At 46.9% G+C, this 17,732-nt stretch overlaps 1 protein-coding gene across 1 annotated transcript in view; it reads right to left on the reverse strand.

The window, feature by feature from the left end:
- The window catches only part of LOC137623353 (TBC1 domain family member 25), an 89,725-nt gene that overhangs the window by 60,685 nt on the left and 11,308 nt on the right, over positions 1-17,732 (reverse strand). Inside the window, exons 2-3 of the mRNA XM_068354186.1 lie at positions 4,528-4,637; positions 4,080-4,178 (exon numbers count right to left, since the gene is read on the reverse strand). Coding sequence (XP_068210287.1) covers positions 4,080-4,178; positions 4,528-4,637 — 209 coding nt within the window. The remainder of the gene's footprint in view (positions 1-4,079; positions 4,179-4,527; positions 4,638-17,732) is intronic.

Below are 17,732 nucleotides of genomic sequence, written 5' to 3' on the forward strand. Positions count from 1 at the left end.
TGTGGCTGACTCCACCTATTCAAACCATTTGACAAGCAGGTTCGACGAACCATTCGACTGTACAAAACCTGCTTAAAGGTATCCAAGGACCTGAGGGTATACTCCAATAGGTAACAGGCTAAGAAGGTTGTCTGCCGTCACCCGACTTTTCTTCAAGAACTGCAGCCCCAACAGGTTATTACTATGAGCCGAGAAAGATCCAATATGTTTGACTGTGTGCGCTGGAATCCGGGATGGTCCTTTTGTCTCCTTGCATGCAGGAAACCAAGTCTGATTGTCCCACAAAGCTAGAAAGAAAGTGATTTTGGATCTTTTCTCTTATTTCTTCCATTGCTGAAGGGAGAGTCATAGTGACCTCCCAGGACAGGAAGATAACCCACCCCAGTTTCAGCTGGTCGCTTCTTGTAGGGAAGAGATGACGAAGGACTTGAAGTTGTGAATGGCTGGGTTCTAGGCCCTGGCCACAAACTCCCAAACCAAGTTAATAGAGATCATCTATCCTTCAGAATGACTTGTGACACAGGCAAAGTTATGCCATTTCCTCTTGCTTTGTCAGGGTTCGGCTGGTAGAGTACAGTCTCGAGAGTCAAAATCTTATCTGCCACCCATCCTAAAAGGTCGAACAGGATCACTTGTGAGACGTACATACTGTACTTGCTAAACCCGTTGAGCTACTACTGCTAGAGAGTTATTGGGTCCTTTGACTGGCCAGATAGTACTACCTAAGATCCTTCTCTCTGGTTACTGATCGTTTTCCTTTTTCCTTCACATATATCGAATTGTCTGGCCTATACTTCACACATTCTCCTCTGTCCTCATGCACCTGACAACACTGAGATTACCAAACCATTTTTCTTTGCTCAAGGGGTTAACTACTGCACTGTAATTGTTTAGTGGCTATTTTCCTCTTGATAAGGGTAGAAGAGACTCTTTAGCTACGGTAAGCAGCTCTTCTAGGAGAAAGACACTCCAAAATCAAACAATTGTTCTCTAGTCTTGGATAGTACCATAGCCTCTGTACCATGGTCTTTCATTATCTTGGATTAGAGTTCTCTTGCTTGAGGGTACACTCGGGCATTATCTTAATGTTGTTATTGTTCTTTTGTTCTTAAAATATTTTATTTTAATTGTTGATGGCTTCTCTTGTAGTTTCCTTATTTCCTTTCCTTACTGGGCTATTTTCCCCGTTGAAGCCCTTGGGATTATAGCATCCTGCTTTTCAATTAAGAGTTGTAGCTTAGCAAGTAATAATAGTAATAATAAAACGTGCCACAGGGCTTCGCCTCCTTAAGAGCTCCTGATGATTTTTTTCTATTCTTGAAGAGTCCAGACCAAAGTCTAATCGAAAAACTTGGACCGAGGGCTGAGCGGTATCCTTCACCGCAAAGACATGAACTTTCACAACAAAGGAAGATAGAACGCAGCTGATCCTGATGCCACTCAGCGTGTGGCTACTTGGGTGCAATCAGGGTAGTATCGAGCCTTAATGTCATCAACTTCCCGTGAGTAATCAGGAACTTGGGAAAATGGGCGGATAAGAGTAAGTATCGAGGATTCTTATGGATGTTGGAAGGCATCTTTGAACGGTGCCAATGGAATGGTTCTAGAGAGCAGAATATTGGAGGTTTCTTGTTGAACTGAATGGAACGGTCGAGCGATGGTGAAAACCTGAAAGAAAAAGTCTTTCTGCCACGCAATGATGTAGTTATCACAATTGTCCACTACACTGAGTCCCTGTTGACTTAGTGTGTTTGCTCTAAGTCCTGCCTGGATTTAGATAAACCATGCAAACAGCTCTACCATTTTGACTTCCCAAGAGTGTACCTACATAATAAGGGTATGTGAAACTAGCCCGTTGTTGACATAGTACCTAGTTGGGAAATCAAAAGCATTTTTTCTTTGTATCATATTGCCAGGACAGATTGTATACTCAGGTGGGTGCCCCATCCCTCTCCAAATACATCTGTGGACTGTAGAATCCTCAGGGGCATGTGGATTCCAGATGCATGTAGGGACGGTCAGTAGTAGACCGGTGAGAAAGAGTTTTATGGATGAGACAGTCTCCCAACTTCATAACACTCACGTTTATTGATTGTAGACAGAGCACGTGGGATCCCAGGTAAGCATGGAAGCCAAATGCACGGAGGATCAGTCAGCAGGAGACAGACAGTTTGCCAAAGTTATCATGCTCTTGTTAGTTGATTGTGGAGACTGTGTGTGTAGATCTTAAGGATTGTGGAGCCAAGGTGCAGACAGAGCCCAAGTGTGGGTGGAACCCAGGTGTAAGTGGAAGGCTATACGGTGCTTGTAAGAAGGAGAGGTTCAAATTCCATGATCCATCTGCTGGCAGTCGTATTCCTTGGAAGTGATCTCATCGTCTCTCAGGAATTTTCAGGAGGATAGGAATGAGTGCTGCACCTTTTAAGCCCAGACGAGGGCACTAGTGCTCAGTCTCTTACGAGACCAAGAACTAGTGACAGGCGCGTGAACACCTGTACCACGTACAATCTTGGTTCGTACCACTCCACCTGGTCCGTACCTCCCTCATATACACATGGAGATCATCAGATACACACAGCTACATTGATCGGTTACTGCATCTAGATGACATCTTCTGGTGAAGTAGCAGTGCTCAGTAAAGGAAACTGCATTCGGTATGAAACCAAAAATTGTGCGTGCCAACACATCCTCCCACACTTGAATAATTTGCAGCAGGCATTCCTCCCACATTCTCCTTTTGCTTCTACATCTGACAACACAGATTACCAAACAATTCTTCATTCAAGGGGTTAACTACTGCACTATGATTGTTCTGTGGCTTCTTTCCTATTAGAAAGGGTAGAAGAGACTCTTTAGCTATGACAAACAGCTCTTTCAGAAAAAGCACACTCCAAAATCAAACCAATGTTCTCTGGTCCTGAGGTAGTGCCATAGCCTTTGTACCATGATCTTCCACTCTCTTAGGTTAGAGTTCTTTTGTTTGAGGTTACATTCAGGCACACTATTCTATCTTATTTCTCTTCCTCTTGTTTTTTTTTTTTGAAGTTTCATAGTTTATATATGAATGATCTATTCTAATATTGTTAGTTGTTAAAATACTTTCAGTTCTTCATTACTTCTCTTGTAGTTTATTGATTTCATTGCTTCCTTTCCTCACTGTGCCCTTTTTCCCTGTTGAAGCCCTTAGGCTTATAGCATCCTGTTTTCTCAGCTAGGATTGTAGCTTAGCTAGTAATAACAATAATAGCAGTGTGTGTGCTCAACTGTGTAAGAGTGTAGCACATACCAATGTTTCTTACCGCTATGTGGCAAGTCTCAGAACTTACTCTTCCCGGCATAAGACAGAGCAAAAGTAAACGGTGTGTGATGTTTTCAACTTGTTCTCCTCTAGAAGTAGCAGCTAGAAAGTGTTGCTAGGGGCTGAAAGCCATTTGCTTGAGATGCATTGATAGCACAACCTCCCCATGGAAAAAAAAGAACTACTGTATAGTACACTATATATTGAAACCTAAACAGTACAGCCCATTCCCAGCCAGGAAACATCCTCCAAGCAGACTGGACCATATCTATATAATGAAAACCACAGACAAGCCTATGAAATGACCAAACACCGGCAAATCAAGAAGAGGAAAAGGAATAAAGTTGCAGTCTACAAAAATTATGCATGGAGGGTTATTTTACTTGACTATTTTTTTTTTCTTTTTATTAAAAAAAAATAAGAGAAACAGATTAACTACTGGTGCAAAACCTTGAGCAGATATAAGTATTGTACAACATACGTGAAAAACTGTAACATAATGAGGCTATCATATTAATGTGCCAGCCAGTCTCCCACGCCACTATAAGTACAGTAGAGCATTGTGAATCTAATGACAAAATCCTTTACTCTTTAAACTAATATACATAGCTAGGACACATCATGCAAAATATTCTTGCTAAAAGGGCCTAAGGGTTTGTCAAATTCAATGAAAATGTGAACACTAAGTTTGTAGGAAAAGGGACAAACTACTAAAATACTAAAAAGACCTCATTTCCAACATGAAAGGTACAACATAAGGGCACACCACCACGTTACTTACTTGACAAATGCCATTTCTAAGTCAAAATCTGACAGCATAGGAACCCAGCAAGCCTCAGGAAAACGGTCATCTCGAGCCAAATAGCATGTCTGGAAATCTCTGAAAGAAATGTTATGAGCATTGGAGGCGAGACACAGTTGACAGTGACGTCACTGTAATGCAACAGTGCATGCATCAATCATCATCATTTTTAATATAAAACTACTTCAAGGGGGCTCCAAAAAGTCAGCAATTTACAATTTGAAGAATAACAATAACCATTTTCCATTACTGTATGACATCAATACATATAAACAATGAGCTTTGAAAAACAGATATAGAAACAGAGAATTATAAACGAATGAAAGTGACAGCACATACAGGCAAACAGTAAACTTCTCAACTAACTGGGAACCATGATATGACAATAACAAGTTATGCAACAAAATAAATCACCATATCTACAAACCCTTTCAAGTCAAAAGCTCGCGCAATAAGGTTTCGCAGTACTTCATAGCCTGTTAGCTCGGGATCGACGCTAAAACGGCAGCATTGGGAATCAACTTCACATCTGCTATGCTGTGATGATAAAAATTAAAGGATCCTATGATATTAATGTTTTCAGCACTTACAATTATTGAAGAAAAAGTCTTTTGAGCAAGATTTAGTGTACTAGGTTATGACTCGCTAAATCTTAATAAAAAAAAAAAAAAAAAAAAAAAAAGAGAGAGTTTAATAATACGAAAGATGAGATTTCAATGGACTTCCAAAGTTTACTTCAATTAATGCATAGAGTAATCTTTTGAGTAACATTTCTTTACAACATTTCCAAATAATACAAAATTCAAAAACATACAAAGCTAGTACTACAATCACACACAAGGTAAACATTTCAAGACACTAAATACAAAGTATTATACACATAGCCCCTCACTTTCATCCTTCAATACTCAATGGACTGCATTGGATTTAGTATCATAGGAAAAGAAAAATGGCCATCTAATGATTCAGCAAATAAAAGAGGGTTGTAATTACTAAATCATATTGGATACTGCCGAGTGGTTCTGAGGGAGAAAATATATGTGAACGAGAAGGCACAGGAATGAAAGGTATTCTTATCAACTATCTTGATTACAGTTGAAGATAAGGTTATAAAATGTTATTTTCATTAGTAAAATAAATTTTTGAATATACTTACCCGATGATCATGTAGCTGTCAACTCCGTTGCCCGACAGAAATCTACGGTCGGGATACGCCAGCGATCGCTATCCAGGTGGGGGTGTACACAACAGCGCCATCTGTGAGTAGGTACTCAAGTACTTCTTGTCAACAAGAACTCAATTTTCTCCTCGGTCCACTGGTTCTCTATGGGGAGGAAGGGAGGGTTCTTAAATTCATGATCATCGGGTAAGTATACTGTATTCAAAAATTTATTTTACTAATGAAAATAACATTTTTCAATATTAATCTTACCCGATGATCATGTAGCTGATTCACACCCAGGGTGGTGGGTGGAGACCAGTATACATGTTAACAAAGAAGCTAAGTATCCCGTATTTCATTTTATCAGTTATTCAAAATAACAAACATAAAATAAATAAGTACCTGGTAAGGAAGTCGACTTGAACTATTACTCTGCCTTTTTTAAGTACGTCTTCCTTACTGAGCCTAGCGGTCCTCTTAGGATGCTGAACGACTCCTAGGTGCTGAAGTATAAAGGGCTGCAACCCATACTAAAGGACCTCATCACAACCTCTAACCTAGGCGCTTCTCAAGAAAGAATTTGACCACCCGCCAAATCAACCAGGATGCGGAAGGCTTCTTAGCCTTCCGTACAACCCAAAAAACAACAATAAAAAGTATTCAAGAGAAAGGTTAAAAAGGTTATGGGATTATGGGAATGTAGTGGCTGAGCCCTCACCTACTACTGCACTCGCTGCTACGAATGGTCCCAGGGTGTAGCAGTTCTCGTAAAGAGACTGGACATCTTTGAGATAGAATGATGCGAACACTGACTTGCTTCTCCAATAGGTTGCATCCATAACACTCTGCAGAGAACGGTTCTGTTTGAAGGCCACTGAAGTAGCAACAGCTCTCACTTCATGTGTCCTTACCTTCAGCAAAGCAAGGTCTTCTTCCTTCAGATGAGAATGTGCCTCTCTAATCAGAAGCCTGATGTAGTAAGAAACTGCGTTCTTAGACATCGGTAGAGTAGGCTTCTTGATAGCACACCATAAAGCTTCTGATTGTCCTCGTAATGGCTTTGACCTTTTTAAATAGTACCTAAGAGCTCTTACTGGGCAAAGTACTCTCTCTAGTTCGTTCCCCACCAAGTTGGACAGGCTTGGGATCTCGAACGACTTAGGCCAAGGACGGGAAGGAAGCTCGTTTTTAGCCAAAAAACCGAGCTGCAAGGAACATGTAGCCGTTTCAGATGTAAAACCTATGTTCCTGCTGAAGGCGTGGATCTCACTGACTCTTTTAGCTGTTGCTAAGCACACGAGGAAAAGAGTTTTTAATGTGAGGTCCTTAAAAGAGGCTGATTGGAGCGGTTCAAATCTTGATGACATTAGGAACCTTAAAACCACGTCTAGATTCCAGCCTGGTGTGGACAACCGACGTTCCTTTGAGGTCTCAAAAGACCTAAGGAGGTCCTGTAGATCTTTGTTGGTGGAAAGATCCAAGCCTCTGTGGCGGAATACCGCTGCCAACATACTTCTGTAACCCTTGATCGTAGGAGCTGATAGGGATCTTACGTTCCTTAGATGTAACAGGAAGTCAGCAATCTGGGTTACAGTGGTACTGGTTGAGGAAACTGCATTCGCCTTGCACCAGCTTCGGAAGACTTCCCATTTAGACTGATAGACTCTGAGAGTGGATGTCCTCCTTGCTCTGGCAATCGCTCTGGCTGCCTCCTTCGAAAAGCCTCTAGCTCTTGAGAGTCTTTCGATAGTCTGAAGGCAGTCAGACGAAGAGCGTGGAGGTTTGGGTGTACCTTCTTTACGTGAGGTTGACGCAGAAGGTCCACTCTTAGAGGAAGAGTCCTGGGAACGTCGACTAGCCATTGCAGTACCTCGGTGAACCATTCTCTCGCGGGCCAGAGGGGAGCAACCAACGTCAGCCGTGTCCCTTTGTGAGAGGCGAACTTCTGAAGTACCCTGTTGACAATCTTGAACAGCGGGAACGCATACAGGTCGAGATGGGACCAATCCAGCAGAAAGGCATCCACGTGAACTGCTGCTGGGTCTGGAATCGGAGAACAATACATCGGGAGCCTCTTGGTCATCGAGGTAGCGAATAGATCTATGGTGGGCTGACCCCACAGGGCCCATAGTCTGCTGCAAACATTCTTGTGAAGGGTCCACTCTGTGGGGATGACCTGACCCTTCCGGCTGAGGCGATCTGCCATGACATTCATATCGCCCTGAATGAACCTCGTTACCAGCGAAAGCTTTCGATCTTTTGACCAAATGAGGAGGTCCCTTGCGATCTCGAACAACTTCCTCGAATGAGTCCCTCCCTGCTTGGAGATGTAAGCCAAGGCTGTGGTGTTGTCGGAGTTCACCTCCACCACCTTGTTTAGCTGGAGGGACTTGAAGTTTATCAAGGCCAGATGAACCGCCAACAACTCCTTGCAATTGATGTGAAGTGTCCTTTGCTCCTGATTCCATGTGCCCGAGCATTCCTGTCCGTCCAGTGTCGCACCCCAGCCCGTGTCCGATGCGTCCGAGAAGAGACGGTGGTCGGGGGTCTGAACAGCCAATGGTAGGCCTTCCTTGAGAAGAATGCTGTTCTTCCACCACGTTAGAGTAGACCTCATCTCTTCGGAAACAGGCACTGAGACCGCCTCTAGCGTCATGTCCTTTCTCCAGTGAGCAGCTAGATGATACTGAAGGGGGCGGAGGTGGAGTCTCCCTAACTCGATGAACTGGGCCAGCGATGAAAGTGTCCCTGTTAGACTCATCCACTGCCTGACTGAACATCAGTTCCTTCTCAGCATGCTCTGGATGCATTCTAGGGCTTGATTGATCCTTGGGGCCGACGGAAAAGCCCGAAAAGCTCGACTCTGAATCTCCATACCTAGATAGACAATGGTCTGGGATGGGACGAGCTGGGACTTCTCTATATTGACCAGGAGGCCCAATTCCTTGGTCAGATCCATAGTCCATCTGAGATTCTCCAGACAGCGACGACTTGTTGGAGCTCTTAAAAGCCAGTCGTCCAAATAGAGGGAGGCTCTGATGTCTGCCAAGTGAAGGAATTTCGCAATATTCCTCATCAGTCTGGTAAACACAAGAGGTGCCGTGCTTAGGCCAAAGCACAGGGCTTGGAACTGGTACACAACCTTTCCAAAGACGAACCTTAGGAAAGGTTGGGAGTCTGGGTGGATGGGGACGTGAAAGTACGCGTCTTTCAGGTCTAACGAGACCATCCAGTCCTCCTGCCTGACCGCTGCTAGGACCGACTTCGTCGTCTCCATCGTGAACGTCTGCTTGGTGACAAAAGCATTGAGAGCACTGACGTCCAGCACCGGTCTCCAACCTCCTGTCTTCTTCGCTACCAGGAAGAGACGGTTGTAGAAGCCCGGGGATTGATGGTCCCGGACTATGACTACCGCTTCCTTTTGTAGCAAGAGCGACACCTCTTGTTGCAAAGCTAGCCTCTTGTCCTTCTCCTTGTAGTTGGGAGAGAGGTTGATGGGAGATGTAGCTAGAGGGGGACTGCGGCAGAACGGAATTCTGTATCCCTCCCTTAGCCACTTCACAGACTGAGCGTCTGCACCTCTGCTCTCCCAAGCTTGCCAGTAGGTCTTGAGTCTGGCTCCCACTGCTGTCTGGAGAGGAAGGCAGTCAGAACTTGCCTTTTGCGGACTTGGAACCCTTCTTGGATTTGCCACGGTGACTGTCGGCACGGGTACCTCCTCTGCTGGAGGTTCTGCCACGAAAGGGCGGGATGAACCTGGTTGCAGGTGTGTCTACTGCTGCAGGGCGGAAGGGTCTAGGCACGGAAGGTAAGGTTTTAGCCTTACGTGCAGAAGATGCCATCAGATCATGGGTATCCTTCTGGATAAGAGAGGCAGCCATCCCCTTAATCAGCTCCTCCGGAAACAGACACTTGGAGAGAGGAGCAAACAACAACTCTGACTTCTGACAAGGGGTGATACCAGCCGATAAGAAGGAGCAAAGATGTTCTCTCTTCTTAAGCACTCCCGACACGTAAGAAGCCGCAAGCTCACCAGACCCATCCCGAATGGCTTTGTCCATGCTAGACATGATCAGCATGGCAGAGTCCTTATCCGCAGGGGAAGTCTTTCTGCTTAAGGCTCCCAAACACCAATCGAGGAAGTTGAAGATCTCGAAGGCACGAAAGACTCCCTTCAACAGATGATCCATATCAGAAAAGGACCAGCAGATCTTCAATCGTCTCATAGCCAACCTGCGGGGAGAGTCAACCAGACTTGAGAAGTCGCCCTGGGCAGAGGCAGGAACTCCCAAGCCGGGTTCCTCTCCCGTGGCATACCAGACGCTCGACTTAGAAGCAAGCTTGGAAGGAGGAAAGATGAAAGCAGTCTTTCCCAGTTGCTTCTTGGACTGCAACCACTCTCCCATAACCCTCAAAGCTCTCTTGGATGAGCGTGCGAGAACAAGCTTGGTGAAGGCAGGAGCAGCAGACTGCATTCCCAGAGCAAACTCGGAGGGAGGAGAGCGAGGGGTTGCAGACACAAACTGCTCAGGATACAAGTCCCTGAACAAGGCAAGGACTTTACGAAAGTCTAAGGAGGGAGGCGTAGACTTGGGCCCTTCAAAGTCGGAGTGCGGTTCATCCAAATGTGCAGCTTCGTCATCTGATACTCCATCATCCGAAAGCTGAGTAGGAAGTGGCAAAGGCATAGCAGAAAGCTGAACGGCTGAATCCGGCAGTACGGGTGCATGCGTAGCTGCTGAGGATCCAACATCATGCCGCTGCTGGTCAGTCTGCGAGCTGGCAACAACAAAAGCAGAGTGCTGGTGCGTGGGAGGGGTTGTGGTGGGTTGCGGAGCATGCTGTATGGTATGCGGAGCATGCTGTATGGTATGCGGAGCATGCCGCATGGGTTGCGGAGAATGCCGCATAGTGACAGAACCCGGCAGCTCTACAGCACCTTCCCACTGCTGATGCGGTAGCTCATGCATGTCAACGGATGGTGCAGCAAGAACATGCGTCTGGCAGGGTGGACTGCGCATTGGTGGTGGAGCTCTCACAGGTGGAGTGTGTGAGCAGGCAGCCGCAGTATCTGCTGAGCGCACAACCTCGGCGGGTTGTAGGTTAACAGGTGCAGTGTTAACCTTCTCAGCATGATACTCCTGCATGAAAACCGCAAGCTGAGACTGCATAGACTGCAGCATGGACCACTTAGGGTCTACCGTGGTTGGAGCAGCAACAGACGGAGCAGTAGCCTGTTGTGGAACCACTCTACCTCTCTTGGGAGGTGTGCAGTCATCGGATGACTGCAGCGAGTCCGAACTGACCCAGTGGCTACACCTGGGCCGTTGGACTCGCTCGGAAGGGACCTTACGTTTGAGCGGTCGTGAAACCTTGGTCCATCGTTTCCTCCTGGAAACTTCTTCCACAGACGAGGAACGTAAGGGCTCATTCGTCTGTTTGTGGATGGGACGATCTTTGACAGATACGTCCGCAACCACTGAGGATACATCCGTGCGCCGATCAAGGCCTGCCGAACCCTTTGGTCCTTCGACATTGCTTCTCCCCTGGGCTTGGGAGCTTGCAAGAGGTCCCGGACTGGGAGGACGACTGGCACGCACAGATGTACCCTCATGCGCAACACTGACACTGACACTTTGCACATCACTAGCACTGATAACACTTCCCACTGCACTTTTCGCTTTCAGCTCTTTGACATCTGCCAAGAGCTGATTACGGTCATTAGCCAATGACTCCACTCTGTCACCGAGAGCCTGAATGGCACGCATCATATCCGCCATGGATGGCTGAGCACTAGTAGCAGGTTCGGGAGTCACCACCACAGGGGAAGGAAAAGGTTGAGGGGCATGGGGAGAGGAAAAATCCACAGAGCGAGAAGAACTCCTCCTGATTCTCTCCTTCTCTAACCTACGTGCATTTTTAAGGAATTCGTTAAAATCGAATTCCGAAAGCCCAGCGCATTCCCCACATCGATCTTCCAATTGACAGGATTTACCCCTACAATTGGAACAAACGGTGTGAGGATCTATAGAGGCCTTCGGAAGACGCCTAGCACAAGTCCTAACGCTACACTGCCTGTACTTAGGGACTTGAGACTGGTCAGACATCTTGAATTAAAGAAGTAGTCAAGGGGGAATTCCAAAATCTAGCAAAGTTCGTTAACAATTAATCCAAAGTAATTCCAAAAGCTTGCTAAGCTAATGATAAAGCTTCCTGAATAGCGAAGGCTAAACTCTAGAGTGAATACATCACCAAATCGTGAACAAAAACTCCAGAATCAACAGCGTATCCAAGTAGGTCTTGCCGGCGGCACGACAGAGGAAAAATTGTGTTCTTGTTGACAAGAAGTACTTGAGTACCTACTCACAGATGGCGCTGTTATGTACACCCCCACCTGGATAGCGATCGCTGGCATATCCCGACCGTAGATTTCTGTCGGGCAACGGAGTTGACAGCTACATGATCATCGGGTAAGATTAATATTGAAAAATGGTAAGCAAAGTAGTGATGTGATCAGTAGCTATGAGGTATGCATAATTCAAAAAGCAATATCAAAAGCACTTTTTGTTAAAAACTTCAGAAAATATTTATGATGATAATAAAGTCTCAATATGCAAGCAAATACTCGTGCTGTAAATGCTTAATCCACGATAATTCATACTTGATCCCGCCCCCCAAAGATTTAAAAATTAAATGGACGCCTGTAAATACCTCTCATTTGTTAATAAGTAATACAACAGATGGTAAGAGGAGTATTTTTGTCATCTCTCTAAGTAAATTCTTCAGAAGTGGCATATTTTTAGAATTGGTTAAACTTTAGTTCACTTGTACAATAAAAGTAAAAGTTCATTCTTATTTTGACTTTTTCTCATTTTGTATTAATAACTACAACACACCCTGTGGTACGGTATTTTGAAAAGCGTTGCCAGTTTTCTGTGATGCTTTAGTTACTGCTGGCACTTGGAAATCAAAACAAACCATGACATCATCACCTCATCTGTAATGATGATAGATTCCTTATGAATTAATCTTCAAGGTACAGTAATCAGGATTCAAAACTGCAGATTTCTTATTTCGTAAGTACAGTACTAGACAAGAAATGTTTCAAAATTGATATGTATAGGAAAATTAACTAAATGAGAGAGAGAGAGAGAGAGAGAGAGAGAGAGAGAGAGAGAGAGAGAGAGAGAGAGAGAGAGAGAGAGAGAGATTCTAAATACAGTAAACTATCAATGGATATTGACACAGTCAACTCCAGATGATGCAGTAGCTCTATTCAAACAAGTAATCAACACAGTATTTGCTAGTGGACTAATATGAAAGAAGTTGCATGTACAGCTTATCCTTTAAGGCTGATTTAAATTGCCTTGCATACATTGGGCCAAACTGATATATTAAAATTTTCACGGCACAAACTAATGAAGTACAGCAATCGTACCTGTTTCAGTTCTTTCTTTGAAGAACCAGCGGTACAAAAGTGAGAGGCAACGTGTTGAAAATAAATCATTGGTAGATATAGACATATCAGGGACATTGCCGTAGGTCACTATCCAAACACCAAACTTATAAATAATTCCAACAAAAAGTAAGGTTTCAAAAGTTCACCATATAATTAAAATCTTTATAAAGAGAAATAAAATCGATTCCTGTTGAGACTCACATAATAACTACCATTTTTTTCAAGTATACCTACATAAAATACTAAATAATGTTTAAAGGTTTTAGAGGCCACCCATGAATAGCAGAGGCAAGTGACAGGGACATTGCCCTAGAGACTGACCATATAGCCTATACATATGATCAATGCCCAAGACCCCTTTCCACCCAAGCTAGGACAAGGAAGGCCAGGCAATGGCTGCTGATGACTCAGCAAATAGACCTATAGGCTCCGCCAAACACCCCATCCTTAGATCACTAGAATGGTGAAGTTGCAGCGACCAAAGGAACTAACGAGTTTGAGCAGGACTCGAACCCCAGTCTGGCAATCACCAATCAGGTACTTTACCACAATATGACAAATTCGTTGGTAATTTGTATTTTTCCTAACTATACAAACCTTAGCTATTTAATATGGGTAATTACTTTCGGCATAGCTGAATGACGAGCCATTAGAATTTTAACGAGGGTTTACTACCCCACCGCTAGTTAGCGGGGGGTAGGAGGGTAGCTTGCTAACCCCCCCCCCCCCCCCCCCCTCACACACACACCTGTGCTGAGCTCACTTTGCTTAAAGGTAGGACTTCATGGGGGATAGGGCTGGCGGGCAAGTTTGATTAAATAGCTAAGGTTTGTATAGTTAGGAAAAATACAAATTACCTAAGAATTTGTCACTTGTTCCGTAACTGAAATACAAACCACGCTATTTAATATGGGTGACTCAACCCTTAGGAAGGGTGGTAAGTCCCGGCCAGTACTGGCTTTTGGCTTTTGCCCGGGGACTCAATATTTGAGTGTGTCAGCACTCAACAATAAAGAGTCCCTGCACCTCGCTAGCACCTTGCTATGCAAGGGCTGCGGCCTACGTAAGCTGTGTGTGAAAGTTGAAGAGTGACTCGTCCTAGGAAGTTGACCTGAAGTCCTTTAGATGGAAACTTTAGGCTAGGACTCTCCCAATACCACCTCGTCAGGGTATGGGGACGTGACAGTATTAACTTAATACTAGGAACACAAGGAAACATGGTTTACCTGCAGTGGCTTGAGGTCAGCTGTGCAGAGAACCCAGGATGCTACTTTCCCCAAGAGAGGGGTGGATGAAGAAAAGAATAAGGGCCAGACATACCTTTTCATTCATGCAGACTAAGAACGGGTAACAATGCCCTCAACCCTCTGCTACTTGTCCATTAAGGAGCCTGAGGTTTAAACCAGCTGTTGTGCAGCCACCACAGGACCGATAGAGAACGTATCGAGTCTCCTGTGGGTCACGTCTTGCAGGTAGTGGGCTGTGAAGGTCGTCTGACGCTTCCACACCCCTGCTTGTAGAACCTGCGTCACTGAGAAGTTCTTTTTGAAGGCCAGGGACGTAGCTACGCCCCTGACATCATGTGCTCTAGGGCGACGTGACGGAGGAGGGTCAGGATTCAGGGATAGGTGTATTACCTTCCGAATCCATGCCAAGATGGTATTCTTGGTAACCCTCCTCTTCGTCTTCCCAGTGCTCACAAACAATGCCTGCACTTGGGGACGAACTGCTGCCGTTCTTTTAAGATACAGCCTCAGACTCCTTACTGGGCACAGTAGGAGATGGTCTGGGTCATCTGTTACAGAACGAAGACTCGAAACCTGGAAAGAGTCGAACCGTGGGTCCGGCACTCCCGGATTCTGAGTCTTAGCAACAAACTCAGGGACGAATCTGAACGTTACCTCTCCCCATCCCCTTGAATGGGCGACGTCATACGAGAGACCATGAAGTTCACTGACTCGCTTGGCCGAGGCAAAAGCTAGTAGGAACACCGTCTTCCAAGTCAGGTGGCGATCTGAAGCCTGGCGTAATGGTTCGAAGGGAGGTCTCTTAAGAGACCTAAGAACTCGAACCACGTTCCATGGAGGTGGTCTCACTTCCTCTGCGAGGAGATGCTGGATAGTCTCCAGGCGTGAAGTCGAAGCGAAGCTACAGCTTTGTGAAAGATGTTAGCGCGTGGTTGTTTGAGTAGCTCGTGTCATGGAGGGAGTTCTCTCGGAAGTTCCGTTAGGAGCTGCAGAAGATCCGAAAACCATTCCGCATGATGCCATAGCGGAGCTATTAGCGTCATCGAGAGATTGACCGATATTCTGGTCTTGTTGAGTACCCTTCTCATCAGACAGAACAGGGGAAAGGCATAAACGTCGATGTTGTCCCACCGTTGTTGAAAGGCATCTTGCCAGAGTGCCTTGGGATCCGGGACTGGGGAGCAGTACAGCGGAAGCTTGAAGTTCAACGCTGTCGCGAACAGATCCACCGTCGGGGAACCCCACAAAGTCAGGACTTTGTTGGCTACTAGATGATCCAAAGACCACTCGGTACTCACTATCTGAGACGCTCTGCTCAGACTGTCGGCGAGCACATTCCTCTTGCCTGGAATGAAGCGAGCTGATAGTGGAATCGAGTGGAGCTCGGTCCATCTCGGTATCTCTACTGCGAGATGGGATAGCTGCTCTGAAAACGTACCTCCCTGCTTGTTGATGTAAGCCACTACTGTGGTGTTGTCGCTCATCACCACCACAGAGTGACCCGCCAGGTATTGTTGGAACTGTTGAAGAGCCAGGAATACGGCCTTCATTTCTAGCATATTTATATGGAGGAACTTTTCTGATTCTGACCACAGGCCTGAGGTCCTGTGGTGCAGAACGTGGGCCCCCACCCTTTCTTTGAAGCGTCCGAAAACAGCATCAAATCCGGGGGGAGGACGAGAAGATCCTCTCCCTTTCGTAGGTTCTCGTCTGTCACCCACCACTGAAGGTCCGTCCGTTCCGCAGGACCCATCGGGATCATGACGTCCGGGGAATCGTGTCCTTGATTCCACCGGGACTTGAGTCGCCATTGAAGAGATCTAATTCTGAGGCGACCGTTAGGAACTAGACGGGCCAGGATGAGAGGTGACCGAGGAGACGTAACCACGATTGAGGTGGGAGTTCCTCTCGTCTGAGGAAAGGACTCGCGACCCTCCTCAGCCTTGCTATCCTGTCGTCTGATGGGAAGGCTTTGTGAAGATTGGTGTCTATTATCATGCCTAGATATACCAGTCTTTAAGTAGGTAGCAGAGAAGACTTCTCGAGATTTACCAGGATCCCCAGATCCTGGCAAAGTCTCAGAAGTTTGTCTCGGTGTTGAAGAAGGGTTGATTCCTGGTACTTACCTTGATTAGGTCCTCGGATCGTAGCAGGATGCTTAGAGACCCTAGCCAGATGTCCAGCCACGAAGTTGCCTGCATGCCACACTTCGCTACCTTCTCCTGGCTGAGGATCTCTGTAGCCGAGAAAGCCACCTGCCGGGTGGAGAGTCTCTTGAGAGGGACTCCCTTGGTAAGCTCTTCCAAAGAATGGTGCAAAGGAAGAGCTAGACAAGTCTCCTCCTCTCTCAAAGTACCCCCTCTGTTGGACACGAGGAGGCGGGAGGAGTTTGTTCCTGGCGCTGCACCGGCTGGAGGAGGCAAGCTCGGAGAGCTGGCCCTCGACCTTATCCCTGGCAATCTTTTAACCCCTTAGGACCAAGGCAGAGCCGCACTGGCCTTAGCGGGTTTCTGAGTACCAAAGACTCGGTCCAGGACCATGTCCTTGCCCTCACGAGGAGGAATCTCTGGATCCAAGAACCCGTTGAGATTCCTCATAAGGGTCAGAACTTGCCAGAAAGTGTGTTCTGACTCCTGAAGCTCCCCTCCTGAAGGGATGGCAGCGAAGTCTCCTGTCCCCGAAGGCTCTACTCGGGGGGCTTGTGGACATTTTCCGAGGGGTTGGTTGGCTCTGGTCCAATCCTCGAGGACGACTTCGGAACTGTCTTGGAGTCCTTCGACTCCCTCCTGGGAGGGATACAGGACTCCAGAAGTGATGGTGGGAGGCTCTTCTCCACCCCTACCCAAGAGGACTTCTCTGCGCGAGGTGGGGTTTCCCTCATTGGTGCGATGGGGGAACGCCTCACCTCACGGGACTCCCCTGAGGACGGGAAATCCTGGTCCGAAGGGGAGGAAGAGAAAGTCTGGGGGGGAGGGAGCCTTCCTCAAAGACTTCCGAGGAGTCAACTTCGCCCTTGGAGAAGTTACCACGTCCACTGCTCCTCTCTTCCTCTTCAGGGGAGTCGAGACTGCCACTGCTTTGTGTCCCAGTTCAGAGAGAACAGGCTTGAAAGCCTGAAAAACCGCTCTGACGAGGGACCAAACCCAGGGCTGTCGATTGGCAGTCGTGCCGTCAGAAACTCCCTCTGGAGGGAAGGGGATCGTTCGATCCCTAGGAGGAGTTACCAAAGCAGGGTCGGCCTGAAAAGAAGAAGGCAAGTTCCTGGACCTATCTGGAGAAATCCCTCCCTCCGGCGAGCGCGCTATTCTGCGCTTGTGGGGGGGGGGAGCGATGACGGTGACCTAGCCATTCGTCGTCCCACAGCCACGAGCGTGGGATCGCGTTGGTGGTCACGCTGGCGCTCGCGCGATGGAAATCCGCATAAATCGCGCTTGGGCGATTGCTCGCGCGCGTGGGCAATGGTGGGGGCGCAAGTGGGCGATGGCGAGGGCGAGCGATGGCGCGCAGGTGAGGGCACGCGTGGGCGCGTCGGCGAACGATGGCACGCAGGGGCGTGTTCTGAAGATAACGGCGATTGTTCGCGCGCGCGTGGGCGCACAGGATCATGATGAGCCCGTAAGGGCGAACACGTAAGGCGCGCGCGGGGGAAATATCCCTCGCGCAAGAGGGCGCACATCTTGGACTGCACTAGGTGGGTGTGCAGGGCGCGCGTGGGCGGGCGATGGAGACTGCGCACGATGGCTTGTAGGTGACAATACTGGCGA

Source organism: Palaemon carinicauda, chromosome 2 (genome assembly GCF_036898095.1).
Source record: "Palaemon carinicauda isolate YSFRI2023 chromosome 2, ASM3689809v2, whole genome shotgun sequence".
In the NCBI taxonomy this organism is placed as follows: Eukaryota; Metazoa; Arthropoda; class Malacostraca; order Decapoda; family Palaemonidae; genus Palaemon; species Palaemon carinicauda.